Here is a 15088-nt window from a genome sequence, read left to right on the forward strand (position 1 = left end):
CAAGAAAAAAAAGGAGCCTTATTTTCTGTTTCTCCTTAAAAGAAGGAGATCTCATCTTTGGGAGTCTCAGCTAACACTTCATTTAGACATCTCCAAGACAGCTACTGGCATACAGAGCACTAGCTCGCCTTGTGCCTCAGTTTCCTCCACAGGCTCCTCCATAGAACGGAATATCACGAAAGATTCCAAAATAGGAGGCCAAAAATGGATATCACAACAGGTCATTCTAGCTATAAAAAAAGGAGGAAAACCCCACACACTGGACATTAGTTCCAACAGTTGAGGCCAGCTGTGTTCACCTTGCCAAAATCCACTGGCTGTCAGTTCTTTAGAGACAAAAATACAGCCTAATTACTATATTTTAATAGTAATTAGTAATAGTAGTAGTAATTTATAGTAATATATATATATATATTACTATAATTACTATTTTCCCACTGTAACCCTAAAAACATCACTGAAAATTGTCCCTTCTGTTCAGACAAAATTCTAGACCTTCAATTTTCAAGAGTTGAAAAGACAATATATTCTTAGTGCTCCTTTGTCATCAATCTTGAATGCAGCACTTGAAGGGAACTACTTCTGTGGAATAAAATTATTAGCAAAGAGTATTTATGAATTTTTGAGACAGTTCAAAATATATAAATTTATTTAAACTCTGGTGAAGCAATATCCTAATGTAACAGAAAAGTAGTTATGGTGCTTAAAAATTCTGCTTAAAAGAATTTAAGGTTGTGGTAAAAAATATAGAGAATATATTCTCTTTCATATATGTATAATGATACTATAGATTTGCACACCCAGACCAGACTTTTTAAATTATTTCTCCTTAAAGACAGGCTTCATTTATTCAACCCAACTTGATCTTTAATTTCAAAAGGCTATTAAAATATCAATGTGACCTTTACATCCTGTGCTTGCTTCTGCTCAGGGAGATTACTCGTTTCTTAACCTGAAGAGGAATTACCAGCTGTAGCTTTGAATGCTCACTGATCCGTGTTGCTCATATTCTAGTGATTTCCCACGCATACAGACAGCCTTGCCCAGCTGAAAATCTGTCAGCTCCAGCAAACTTTAACAACAAAATAAAAATCCCTCTAATGGCTGGAAAGAATGCCTCATGCAGGAATCTTGTAACACGCTATGAAATTACCACAGCCCATCCCCAAGCAGGAGTGCACAAAGCCAGGCTGTGCCAAGGACATTCTGTGGGATGTTTCCGGCGCATGTATGTGGCACTGAATAAAGGCCCCAGTGTGCGAGTGCTGTGGGCAGACAGTGGCTGTGTGCCCAGGGGCACGAGCCTCCAGCCCCCTCGCACGGCACCATCTGCCCGCATCCCTCCAGCCGGTGCCACAGCTACCACAAGGGCTCTTCCAGCAAAACAAACACGCTCCTGTGAGTGAGCACGAAAAGCTAAAGAGCACCCAGTCCCCTGAGGGTAACATTTACAAACATACCTGAGACACACAAACGTGTGGTTATGTCAGCCCTCATTTGCCCCAAGTGCAAAATCCTAAAACAGCAGCAAGGAGCAAGACACACTTGATTTTTCAGATTTTTCAAGGGGCTGCTGTCTCTTCCAAGTCAGATGATGAGTTTGTGTTTGGGACATGACTCACTTGTGTCCACGAGTCTGTCTGTGATGAAGAGCTCAATGATTGCTGACGGTGCAGGGGCAGAGAGCAGTGTTGCCTTCTAGTGTGAGTCTCTAGATACACCTGAGGCACTCTCATAACTGAACTCCAAAATGATGGGAATTATAAAATATTTTATAGAAATTATACTTCTATAGAAACTTTATCTTATGATTTTTAGGTGTAATTCAAGATTTCAGAGCGCTTGAAACACACAATACCAGTTACAGTCAGGGGTCCATTAATGATGCATATGTCCAAGTTCCTTTCAAAACAATCTGGAATTCACAATGACACTTAAACCTCTTTACTTGGTGAGCTCTGAAAACTACAAGTAATACACACTACAGCTAGGTTAAGCATATATTGCAATACTTGATATTGAATACCAAAAAGTAAAAAATTTTAAAGCAGTGATACATCTGACATCAGATGAATTATTTTTTCAGAGCAACTTGGCTTTTGTTCCACCTGCTCACCTTTCCAGTACACAGTATAAGAGATTCACACAACAATAACAAAGCTTTTTCAGTAAGTTACCACTGATTAAAAAAAAATTCTTGCAGTAAACTTCCTTGGACAATCTGGCAAAAATTCTATGTACCTTTATCTTTATGGCAGTTTCCAATCAGGAAAGACCTGGGAACAGCTGAGTAGTTCAACATACCTCAAGTACAATTTTGCTAGCCAGCAGATAATGCAAAAAAGTAATGGTATTATTTCCCTGAAATTGAAATGCCATTGGAACCATTTTTCAGGTCAAATAGCTTACATTGATGATTTTCAACCAATTTAACTTCTAAAAACTATTAGAAGCATATTTCAGAGAATGGCCATCACGAGTCATGCACTGTTCATAAGGAGAAAAGAAGGCATTTTCCTGAGGATTGGATTAGATGTTGTTTATAAAAGTACTGTAATGGAAAAAAAGATAAAACTGTCTTCAAAGCTAGCAAGTTAGCTTGATGGTTTTTCATACTAGAAAATGAAAAACTAGAAAGTTTTTCAATTCTAAACATACAATTGTGCCGACATCTTCTGTTACAAAAAGTTATCTTCAAAACTGAGATAATAAATTCCCTGCTAGACTCATCTTTAAAGCACCAGAGTTCTCCAGTACCATGTTTGTGTATCACCACCACAGGGACTCATCAGGTCCTTCTTTTAAATCTTCATTTGCTTACACACCAAGTAGCAGCTATCACAAGCAGCTCATAACTAAGACACGTGATTACCAGGATGAAGGGGAAAGAATTTTTCATCTTGGAAAAATATTGAGGAAAAGTATAGAAACATTTTCTGTGTTACTTGTGTCAATCTGAAAATAATGGAATGCTTTGTATGAACAGGGCACTGTCACCATGGATGGAATACACAGGCTTCTTTAGAGAACAGGTTCTCAAGCATTAGAACAAAAGCTGCCCAGGGAAGTGGTTGAGTTCCCATCCCTGGAGGTATTTAAAAGTACATGTGGTACTCCAGGACAAGGCTTAGTGGTGGACCTGGCAGTGCTGGGACCCAATGATCTTATAGGTCTTTTCAAACCTAAATGATTCTATGATTCAACCTGCTACAAGAACCCTATCTAGCAGAGTTAGTAAGGAGAACCAGGGAGAGTAATTCATTGTGTATTTTAAGAAAACGAAACAAAACAGCAATATAAATACTCTGCATTATGTTTAACAATCTGAGAGAACTCTCCTGATGTTAACATCTGTCTGCAGGGATAGGGACAATGCCAATTCCACAAATGCCTGTAATTTGAGTTGGAACTTGGAAGACACTCAGAACCACGGTTTTGGAGGAACATTTCAGCAGACAGAATTTTAGCATGCATAACTTTTTTACACAGTAAAACTGAAAACAAATGGTTGTCTGCATGCCAGTGGCATTTCTTGAAAAACTTCATCATTTGCCTACTAGAAAACAATAGTCCTGAAGAATCCAACATCATTTAGAACTTCAGCACATTGTGCTGCTTGTAATCACTAATATTTTAACATATAAACAATAGTCAGGAAGAAATCTGAGAAATCTCACATATTTTATTCATATAATTTTCAGAAGAAATCTCACATGAAAGCTCCTAAACCTCCTGATACCTACTTTCTATAAAAGCTTTTACTGAATCACAGGAAAGGCTCAGATGAACCATTAAGCTCCCTACACAACTGACCTTCCACAAGCACCACAGAGTTAATGAGTCCAACTTATTCATGAACCCCAGCTGATACATGACTAAAATCTCAGTTACATGTCCTGTCAAGAAACATGTTACAATACCCTACACTTTGAATAGGAACTGGAAGCTATAGAAAACAGAAATAGATTACCGCAACCAAACTTTCAAGAGTTTCTTGCTCTTAAAAAATATGAGGGATGATGCGTTAAAACCTACTTGAAGGTCCAGCCATAAGTGCTTATAATAACTCACAGAAGGTGGCCAAACAGTAATCTTTAAGAAGAGTCCAAACAGTACTCATGGCAGCCTATACAGTACCCTAAATAACAAGTCTAGCCTCAGTGAAACGCTTTAGGGAAGTTGGAGATACTTATCTTTTTTCCTGTAAAGTTAGTAAAAGTGCAGCTATGTTGGTACATTACATTTTTTAGCTTAAGAAAGTGACATGATACAGCTTCTTGGGGTGGTTCAAACACTTTTATTACATCTAACTTTTCTATATCATTTTTGCAAAGCAACAAACACACATCATTCCCTTTATGTTCATGCACATACATTTACAAATACTGTCTAGGATAGGGAGCTGGAATGTCTAATTATAAGGACTCATTGAGCTTTCAAAATCAGATAAAAAAAACCAAAAAACAAAAAACCAAAACCAAACCCTAAACAAACCCAAAACCAAAAAGCAAATCACCAACAAAGTGCAAATCAGCAAAAGCCAGCAAAGAGCAAAGATTTATTGTTTTGAAGATTACACCAGTAAAGGCTTGTTATTAATTAGCAGTATTCAGAAAAATGCCAACTTAATAATTTTCTTTCATCTGAAAAAACTACAAAGATAAAATAACCCTTAAAAAAACTTTCAAAGACCTTTTCCATTCATATTTAACATTATACTAATAAAGAGGATTTTGCGAATATTGTATCTGCTTGCACATTATGACAGCAGCGTCTCAAGTCCATCAGATAAGTAATTGAACAGAATTTTAACATATCAACAGATACCATTTACAGAACTAAAAATCTTATTCTAAGTTACCAGTATATCTCATTTCTACACCAACAGTTCTGATACTTTGGGGTTTTTTCCATTCACATGTAACTATGAATCTCCACCACTTGTGATCTCTCTTCAGTTTTATTTTAACTTATTTCATTTCATTTATTCATTATTCTATTTATTTCATTTACTTCCATAAGCTATTTCCACATAGTCCTTCCTTTGACCCTGACATCCCTGTCTCCTCTGCTGACATTCAGACATTTTCTTGACTAGAGCCAAATGCACTGGACCTCTTCCTACACCAACAAGTCACGCCAACAGAGTCCCCTGGACTGAAAAAAACTATGTTTATATTATTTTGGTGCTGGCATCTCAACTATATATCTGTCACTAGTAGGAAAAAAAAAAAAAAAAGAAAAAGAGAAAGTCATTCTGTGCACAAAGTAACTTTCTAGTGCAAGGCCAACATTCATAAGAACACCTTTACAATTCAAGTGTCACAAGCTTTGTCCCAGATGCTCAGCTATCTTATGTGGACTATAAATAATACATATTTTCCCATCTTTTGTGTTAATAGCTGTATTTATGCCCATTCCTTCTCTTGTCTTCCCCATTGCCTGTGAAATTGCTGAGGAGGTTGACAGCAGTTACTGTGAAAGCCAACAAAAACAAACACTATCTGTTGCTGTCTTCTGAGCATGAAGAATTGGAAATGTCCAATGTATCTTCAAAGTCTGCCATCAATTTAGTCTATGGATATTCATACATGCTATCCAAAATAAGCATTTCCAGATATTCATTTCTGCCTTCTTTCATAGACCCCCCTTGCTCTGAAAAGTGAAGTAAGAAGAAATTAAATGGACTGACAGAATTGCTTGTAACATTAGTACACAGCTCATTCTTTCTAGTGTCAGCTGAAACTGAGACTTAAATCCTGTGCCACCATCTATATTCTTTCTTCTAAAACCCTTCCCTCTTCAACTTCTCAGGTCTTAAAAATCACTACCAACACATTGTTTGGTAAACATGAAAATCTGAGGCACCACCTAGTTTTATCACATTTTCCATGGTCTAACAAAATAAAACATTTCACAAGAGAAATAATCATAAATAGCAAATTTCACAATAACAAATTAAAAGTCTCAGAAAAAGAATACCATATATTCTTAGCCAAAATGACAAAGTTTAAAGGATGACAATGGATCAAAAATAGCAGACAATTCCTGAGGTCTTCTCACGCACTAAGCAGTGGAATGGCATTTCTCAAAGAGCAGTATAATGACACTTCTCAAAGATAATGACACTTCTCAGCGAAAGAGTTCGTTTAATAAGAGGTGGACATAAGTTCAAAAATAAGTTTCAAGTCCCCTGAGTAACACAGTAACCAAGTATCAGATACAGAGAGGCAAGTGAAGTACAAACTGAGTATGAATTCATGTTAGCTAACTTAAGAATCTATACTGGACACTTCTACATCTAAACTAGTTTAGGCTCTTTTTATAGTCAACAAGTAAAAAAAATATTAAAAACCATTTTAAAATATAATTCATCAGACCAGTTTGAGACAGTTCCTCTGCACGAAGCAGCACCTGCTCCCCTTGCAAAATTAGCCAAGGATGATGAGCTTAAGTTGATTGTCAAGCTCTGCATCTCTTTTTAAGTCTTTCTGAGCTTACCTGGTTTGGCCCCAGACTCTCAAGACTAATAATTCAAACACAAGATTATGACTGTCCATTCCACTGAATCTTAAGTATGGGAAAGAAAGAGGCACAAACATTTCTGCCTAAGTGGGCATACCAGAATGGGAAGGCTGGATGGTTACAAGAAGACTGCAAACACATCTTCAGTATTTTATGAAAGCATAAAATTTTAGGAAAGTCAATTAAGAATGATGGTGGATGTAAGTCTGGCACTGAAATATGTAACAGTATTTTATACAACATGCATCTTAGAAAGGTAATATGTATTTGAAAGTCTCCTTTAATTTAATTCTATTAGAACAACTGGATGAATTTTTTAAAATGCAGTAACCTTTTACTGCACAGTAACAACAGTAAGTCCTTGGTGAAAAATAAATCTTGCCCCATTGTTTTTTTAAAATTTATTTAGAAAAGACAAAAAGTATTTTTGTTACTGACAGGAAATGAGGATCAAGGTATTTTTCACCCCTCTATTAGGAGAAAATAAGATGAGCACTATAACAGCCAGCAGTAATGTAAACATTAGTGGAATGCCTTTCTACTTCAATAATAAAGAACAGAGGCCATTAAAAGTGACTGTAACATTAAAGAAAATGCTGACAGTGCACATATTCTGGAACAAGGAAAAATATTTAAAGAGAATAAATGTTTAAAATCCATGCCCATTTATATCTGAGTTTTATTGGTAGAAGTGCTGGTACTCACAACTGCTGATGTATGCCTAAAAAAATATGAGAAAAGCAGCTAAAGGAAAACAAGAGAGGACATGCAATATGTTCCCCTGGGAACACCATGGTAAAGCACAGCAAATGATCTACATTTGCAAATAAGTCAAAACTCTTAACAGCTCTAAATACTGTGGGAAATGCTGTTCCCCTCTGGGCACAATTACTTAATAAAAGGGGTAGGCAGTGTTTTGTGTTTCAGCTCTCTTAATATATCATTAGTAGAATGCATCCCCTAGGAGACAGAAGACATTTGTACACAGTTTTCTCGAAGGCTTAATATAGCCAAGGAAATACGCAGTAAGACAGAAGATACAGAGGAAACAGTGACTAAAAAACTGCAGCAGGCTAGGGACAAAATAGAAGACAAACTCAAAGGGGATGTCTTCAGAAGACTGAAACACACTGGAAATCTCAGTATCTTCAGTAAATCTAGAATTACTACTACACTTACAAGTTCTCAACCCATCTGAGTTAAAACACTGAGTAAAAGTAAGTTATTAAATTTTCAAGTTGTGAATGTATTACCAGACATATTGTAACTATTCAGTAAGAGCATTAAAGAGCATGAAAAGGAAAATTCTCAAAAATCACTGAAGAACATCAGATACTTGTGATCCACTCAAACATGTCACCCACCAGTCCCAGCACTAAGGGAAAATGAATGGCGGGTCTTGTAAGTGCCATACTTTCTCCAGAGCATCTTTTAAGTCTGCAAGTGTAACATGGATGACAGCACAATTCCATGCATTCCTGCTATTTAAATAAAGCAAGTTTATGAGAGATTGATGATACCATATTTATTTTAGACATGGACCTTTTGATATACACTGGAAAGCTAAAACTAAACCACTCAATTTTAGAACATGCATCTATAAAATCAGATGTGTCTGTTCCCTCTATTAACATACTCAGTCCACTTCAAATAACTAAACAGACTTAAAAGTCTGACAAAGTCTTACTGATTCTGACAAAATAAAACTGTGGGGTTTTTTCTCCTTCACAATGAATTTGCACCTCAGCTTTTCTGGACTGCATATTCCAGCACAGACACCCGTCATTCCTCCAGAGGAGTTGGAACTGCCAGCCCAGGCATGCTCATTGACCTATTTAGGGCAACTGTGAGAACCATCACATTCCTGTACTTCAATATTTAGTAAGTTAAGAGAAAAAAATATTCCCAAGCAAGCATGCAGGAAAATACTTGAAATAGCAACCCACAAGTCCCTGAACTGTCGCAGATGAAGAAGTAGCTGCCCTGGCAGCTGCCCTGCATATTTCTCTCTCTTGTGCACTTTTCAGTGCTTAAATCATAGAATCACAGAATTACTTAGGCTGGAAAAATCCTTTAAGATCAATGAGCCCAGCTGTTAACCCAGCACTGCCAAGTCCAGCACCAAACCATGTCTCTAAGCACCACAGCTACACAGCTTTTAAATACCTCCAGGGATGGGGACTCTACCACTTCCCTGGGCAGTCAGGTCCAATGTTTAACAACCCTTTCTGTGAAAAAATTGTTCCTAATATTCCATCTGAAACTCACCTGATGCAGCTTGAGGCCATTTTCTCTCATCCTATCTCTTATTACTTTGGAGAAAAGACCAACAGTTATATGAATAAGAAGCAATTCAGATACACATCTTTTTAAAAGTAAACTGGCCATCGTTATTCATCTGCACATTAAGGGCATATATGTATGTGAGCAATCAGCTTTTAAGCTATGCCTGCACAGGGCAAGAGAACATTTGTGTGTCCAGTTTCCTTGCAGCTGTTGCAGCTGGAATGACTTCTGACCCCTGAGCAATCCACAGAGCACTGTGCTGGAGCTCAGAGCATCACAATGTCTTCTACTAGAAACTGCCTGCATAAGAAGTCCTTTCAATATGAGCTGTCCTGGCTCTTCCACATAGTGTGAAGGTACTGTTTAAAAGAGTTGAATGCTTTCTACCTAAACTGAAATTTATGGTAAATAGTTTAAATTAAAGCCAACTCAGTCTTTCCAAAACTCCCACAATTGGCCATTGCCAGTATAAAATTTACATATGTGATCAGTTTAGAATTGGTCTGGCAGCCATGAACTTGTCAAAGCCTCTTTTCTAAGGTATCAAATAAACACAGTTTTCATTCCTCTGCTAAGCATCCAGTATTAGATTAAAATTTTTATGGTCAAAAGAAACTGTTTCACCATTGGTTTGACTTCTATATAACAGAAGGCATCAGTCTTGCTAGATTTCATTACTCGGCTGTCTGGATAATAGTACTTTAACTAAAGCATGTCTCTTTTGTGACCCGTGAACAATAAAATACTGCCTCCAAGTTACTGATAAAGATATTAAACATTGCAGAGCTGAAAAAAATCCCCTGAGATACCATAAACCCACAAGTATTTTATTATTCCTCACAGAAATGCATATTTTAAATTATATTTTCTCCAGTAACACAGGAGGCCTGCTTTGCTTTTGCATTAGTCTAGTTCCTTAAAAGAAACGGTAAGAATTCAAATGTCTTTCAAAGGTAAAAATTAAGTCAACCAAAAATCTGTAAATGCTCATTAGACCAGGATCATTTTCAGTAAGAGCATTACCTTTGACCCAATCTTCCTGATTTTTTCAATTCATCCCAGATACACCTAAGAAAAAACTACTATTTCCTCCACACCCAGTTCAGCATGGTACAGAGAATGCTTTTTTTTTTTTTTAAAGAACTGACAAAGTATTATTTGGACATTCTGATTTAAGGATCTTGCCAAACTTTCAAAGCTTTTTCAACCTATTCATTTGCTGTTAAGGGAAATAGGACTTCTTTCCAAGATAGATAAAACTTACTTTTAAGAAGTATCTACCATATTTATAGGGACAATCACATATATCCATATGTACTATCACTGAGGAAAAACATTAGGAAAAACAGAAAACCTAATTCTTACTATCCATAATTATTTTCATGAAGTTACTTTTCTTTAGTGTCTTTTTCTTTTTTACTGCCTATAGTTTTTGATCTTGGTTTCTACTACTAGGCTTTACTATTTGTTACATTTTATTAAACTGCCAGTAATTTTTAACCAACAAGGCTTGTCTCAACATTGTTTATTTTGTGAGAGTTTATTCATAACCTTTAATTAGAAAACAACCATCACTCAAATCTTGATGTTTGAATGTTTTAATCCTTAAATCCCTTTGATCCAGCTTGATCTTTTCCATCATCCTTAAACTATCCCTCTTCCAGTGCTGAACATGTGTTTCTGGTAGATGTCCACTAAATTGAAGCTGTGTGTACCTTGACAATTACTCATTCTTTTTCTACAGTCTCTTTCTTTAACTATTGCAAGGTGATTTAACATATACCTCTGCAATATTAGATGAACACTCAGGATCCAGAGATCATACCACATCAGGATTTCCAGCAACACTTTCATATCAGCACTCCGACTAATGCCTAAGTATGTTTTAAGTGTACTGAAATCCCACCTAAGATGCACCATCATCACACCTAAAATATACATGGCTACTGGTGAAGCATAACTTTTAGTGAGATTGCCACTGTAGAAAATAACTAGCAGCATTTTAAATATTTTAAATGCTTTGAATAAAAATGTTCCTCAGTAATTCCTCGCCTTGTCAATACCTTAAGAAACAAGCTTGTTATTTTTGGCAGCAGTCAACAATGCTTCTTTTGGACACTGAGTACATGGAACCATTTACTGGCTTGGTCACATGGAACTTTCTATGAGGCCAATTTTTTACCCATAAATAAGCAGTTTCCATTTCTCTTGCTTATTATCTAGGCAATTGTATAAAAATGCTCTACTTGCTCCTCTTTTCTTTCCTTGATTTTATGAGTAACAGGATAATACTGTACCTAAAAATACCTCTGCTAAAACTAACAGTAACAAAGACTTTAATAACCATCTCAAACTGAGTGAGTTGCTCCTCAAAGTTAGTGTTATGAGTTCTGTACACAACAAAACAATATGGAAGGAGGACTTGTGAAGTTGGATTTTTTTGCAATCTGCTTTAGCGTAAGACTTAATCTTTCTGGAGAATTTGCAGGTTGTGCACCTCCGTATTATAGTTGCCAAAAGAACATTTTTACGGCTTCCTTTGAAGCAGGGAGGCCCCCACAGAACAGGAGAAGGAACTAATCTAAATGGAAAACAACTGCACATTTAAAACAAAATGTTCAGCATAATTATTATTTATATGCACACAAATTGTGAGAATTATTTCTGTTGTGTCTTACCATGGAAAATCCTGACTAGACTAAGAAAATACAGTCTAAAAATATACTTATTTTTTCAAGAAGTTTAGCTTTTAAGAAAATGAATTGCAATGCAATTCCATGCCAGTTTGGCCTAATATAATCAGCTTAGCCAGCAAAATGTGGATGGTTTTTGGTCATTTCAGTTCTCTATAGTGACTCATCAATGGGTTACATGAATAAGTGTTGAGGGAGCAGGGATATGCTGCTGGGTGAGAGGAAAGGTGCTGACAGAAGAAATTAGGAGAGATTGTGCCCCAGGATACCTGTCTTTGACTAAAGAAGCCTGGGAGCTATATCCAAGCTCCAATTAATGAATACCATCAGGCCGATGTCATGTAATCAAGTTAAAGGGTACAGCAATCTTATCTCAAAAACAGAATTCAGAGGCCTCATTCCCTATGGTCCTAATATAAGAAGCCACATCCCAAAGTGAAAAAAACCCAAAAGGCATCCTCCTGATCAAAAGATATTTCAGAGCATCAACAAATTTTAGGTGACACAAATTTTATGCACATTGTTATACTTTGTGTGCCACTCCTTCATACACACTGAACTCAATGCTGAGTCACAAGAACAGTGAAATGAAAGTTGGGCTATTAGCATGGATAAGCTCCTTTTGCTGTCATGGTGTGTATATGTAGACATTTGATATCTTTCAAGCAAATAACATACTACAAAAAATTTTAAATTACAATGAAACACAAGCATAAAAGCAAAATGAAAAGCCTAATGAATTATCAGAAGTAGCCAATGCAATTAACTGCCTAGAAACATTCATTATTAGATTACAAAACTGTCCCAACTGCTCAAACCAAAAATAAAAATGTTTTGTAACTAATGAGACTTGTATGTGATTTGATATGGCTACTTGCTATAGCGCTCAGATACATCCCACAAGAAAAGCTGTCTGCTTTTAGGAGGAGGCTCTGGTGGGACAAAGAGAGAGGGGAGCAGACATTTCTTGTTCAGTAATACTTTCATCATGCATTGTCTAAATGACCCCACTGGGGCAAGGGTGAGGGTGTGTGTATAAAGCTGAAGATGCACACACCCAACCCAATAATCCAGAAGCCCCAGCTAAATTTACTGCTGCAGGAATGCTTTTTTATAGCTATAACACACATAAATCTCTGATACATTTATCACACTTGTATAATTTATAATACAACATCTTTACTTCTACAAAAATGTAAACACATTACAGGTGGATTTCTTTTTAATTTGACATCATTCAGAATCTTCAAGTATTCAAATATTCTTTCAGAAAAAAAAAAAAAAAGATCAAGGCCAAGTAATTAACCAGTAATCCCAAGAGTACTGGAAAGAAGAGAGCCAATTTTTAACAAGTTTAAATCTTGGAATTTCACACAAATTGGAAGCCAAATTAGAGGGTAAGGTTCACCTACCTGAAGCACTAGAACATCACTTGGGGAAAATTTATAGCACTACAGTGCTTTTTATAACAAACGGAACATAAAACTGAAGTACATAGACACACCTTGCCAGCACAGATAAGACTACAGCCTCAAGCTCCTCAAAATGAGGAGCAGTTATTCTGAATATGAATTCAGAATTCAAGACAGAAATCACTGCAGAGAAATTCTGTGACTGAAGAGAAATAATGCTGCCTTAAATTATATTTTTAACTCTATCATCCTCCTCTTCTTGAGACCAAATTTCCTACATTGCATGTTAACATGTACTGTGTATGCAGCACATTTTTATAGACAGCAGTGTCCTTAATTACTTAAACCTTACAAAACAGCCTACTCTGCACATTAGGATGATTACACTGTATATTAGGATGAGACATTTTCCTTACGACATTTTAGTTTGCCCAGAATCAAAGCTAGTATTGTAACAGAAACCCCTCACTACACCTCAGAAAAGGGTTTACCTCATTATCTGTTCCCACATCCAACATCACTGGTAGACACTCATGAGGTTTTACTCCTCCACATGCCGTATAAAGTGCCAGTTTACCAACAGGAATGCCCATTCCATAACAGCCAAGGTCTCCAAGCCCAAGAATACGTTCACCGTCAGTGACCACAATAGCCTGGAGGAAGAAATGAAGGCACTGTAAAAATCACTTCCTTGCTTGTATGTACTAAGTACTCCATTATTTTCTTACCATCAATTTTATTTTATATGTAAAAACTATAACAGGTGCAAACAAATCAATAGTACAACAAAAGGAAAAAAATTGTTTTATTATATTTTACTGTGGTTTTGATACACTATTTTAGACTCTTGCTTCACTGTAAATGGGACTTTCATTTAAAACTTTTAAGAATACACAAGAGAGGTATTTAGTATTACATTACAAGAGAACTGGCATTGTTCCCTCTCACATTTTTCTGTCAGCAGTATGAAAATAGAGTAGGAAGCAAAAGGAAGTTATCCACAAAAAAAGAAGAACCAGAAACTCCTGGGTTTTGTCATGTCTGTTTTCAGCAGAACCAGAGCCAGTCACTCCTACTGACCTTTGTCAGGGCTGTCTACAACCACCTGGCTCTTACCCTTCAAAGATATATGTCTTCTTCCCTTCAGTAAATAACACACTTCATCATACTTATACGTATCACACGTATATTATATGTATATTTATACATATATACGTTTAAGTGTACATGTATATACATATATATATACACACACACTTATAGATATCAGGAAGCACATGCTCTCATTGACAGAAATAATTTAATAAACCCCTGTCTAATAAGAAAAGCTTTTCATAAAAACTAAAGGAGAGAAGTGCCCAGAATGGTAAACAGCTGAAAACATAGTAATTCCCTCATCGGTAGCAAACCATTTTTAGCTGGAAATTTAGTATTTTTTTTAAGAGAGATCATGAAGCACCATAAGTGGAGAACTATTCAATCAAACCCCAGAATGGTTTGACTGACAAGAGATCATGTAGGGCCTCTACCCTTGGAGATATTAAAAACTCAAAGGCTGGACATAGCCCTGAGTAACCTGTCCCAGCTGAGCTTGTTAGAGCAGGAGGATGGCTCTGATGAGTGCCTTCCTGCCCCAACCATTCTTAGATTTCCTGAAATTCAGAAAAAGCATTCAGGGTTTGGTTTTTTTCCATACTATTCAATTGACCAATTAATCAGTAAAGGACGCCTATAGCTAAAAAAAGTAAGTGTTTAAATGCCTCAGACTTTGGCTGCAACAGCATTCTTTCTGTTGAAAAAATGAATTAAGAAATCACCAAAATCTAAACTGATAAAAAGCTCCTAAAAAATATCTTAACCAATTTATCCTGGGTACGAAACAGCATTAGCTCTGTTATGCAACTAAAACTATACTTACCTTGATGACACTTTCTGGCCAGGATTTAAGCATTGTAGCAATGTGACCCCGGTCATGGATAGAAATAAAAAGACCTCTGCAAATAAAAAAATACTTTTCATATAATCAGGTAATTAAATAATTATAAATCAGTGTAATATAAATAAATTAAGTATAATCAATTAATACATTAGATTTATGCAAGTGTGTTCCCAACATACAAAAATTCAGTTTGATAATAAGAGCTTAGTTTTGTATAAGTAAATTAATCATCT

At 36.2% G+C, this 15088-nt stretch overlaps 1 protein-coding gene across 2 annotated transcripts in view; it reads right to left on the reverse strand.

Annotated features, from left to right (window-relative positions):
• Positions 1-15088, reverse strand: part of ME1 (malic enzyme 1) — a 153552-nt gene that overhangs the window by 72037 nt on the left and 66427 nt on the right. For both annotated transcript variants that reach the window (XM_086876440.1, XM_086876441.1), the window contains exons 4-5: positions 14835-14910; positions 13408-13569 (exon numbers count right to left, since the gene is read on the reverse strand). In XM_086876440.1, the coding sequence (XP_086732566.1) occupies positions 13408-13569; positions 14835-14910 (238 nt within the window). The remainder of the gene's footprint in view (positions 1-13407; positions 13570-14834; positions 14911-15088) is intronic.

This window comes from Cyanistes caeruleus, chromosome 2 (assembly GCF_971803275.1).
Source record: "Cyanistes caeruleus chromosome 2, bCyaCae1.hap1.1, whole genome shotgun sequence".
Lineage (NCBI taxonomy): Eukaryota > Metazoa > Chordata > Aves > Passeriformes > Paridae > Cyanistes > Cyanistes caeruleus.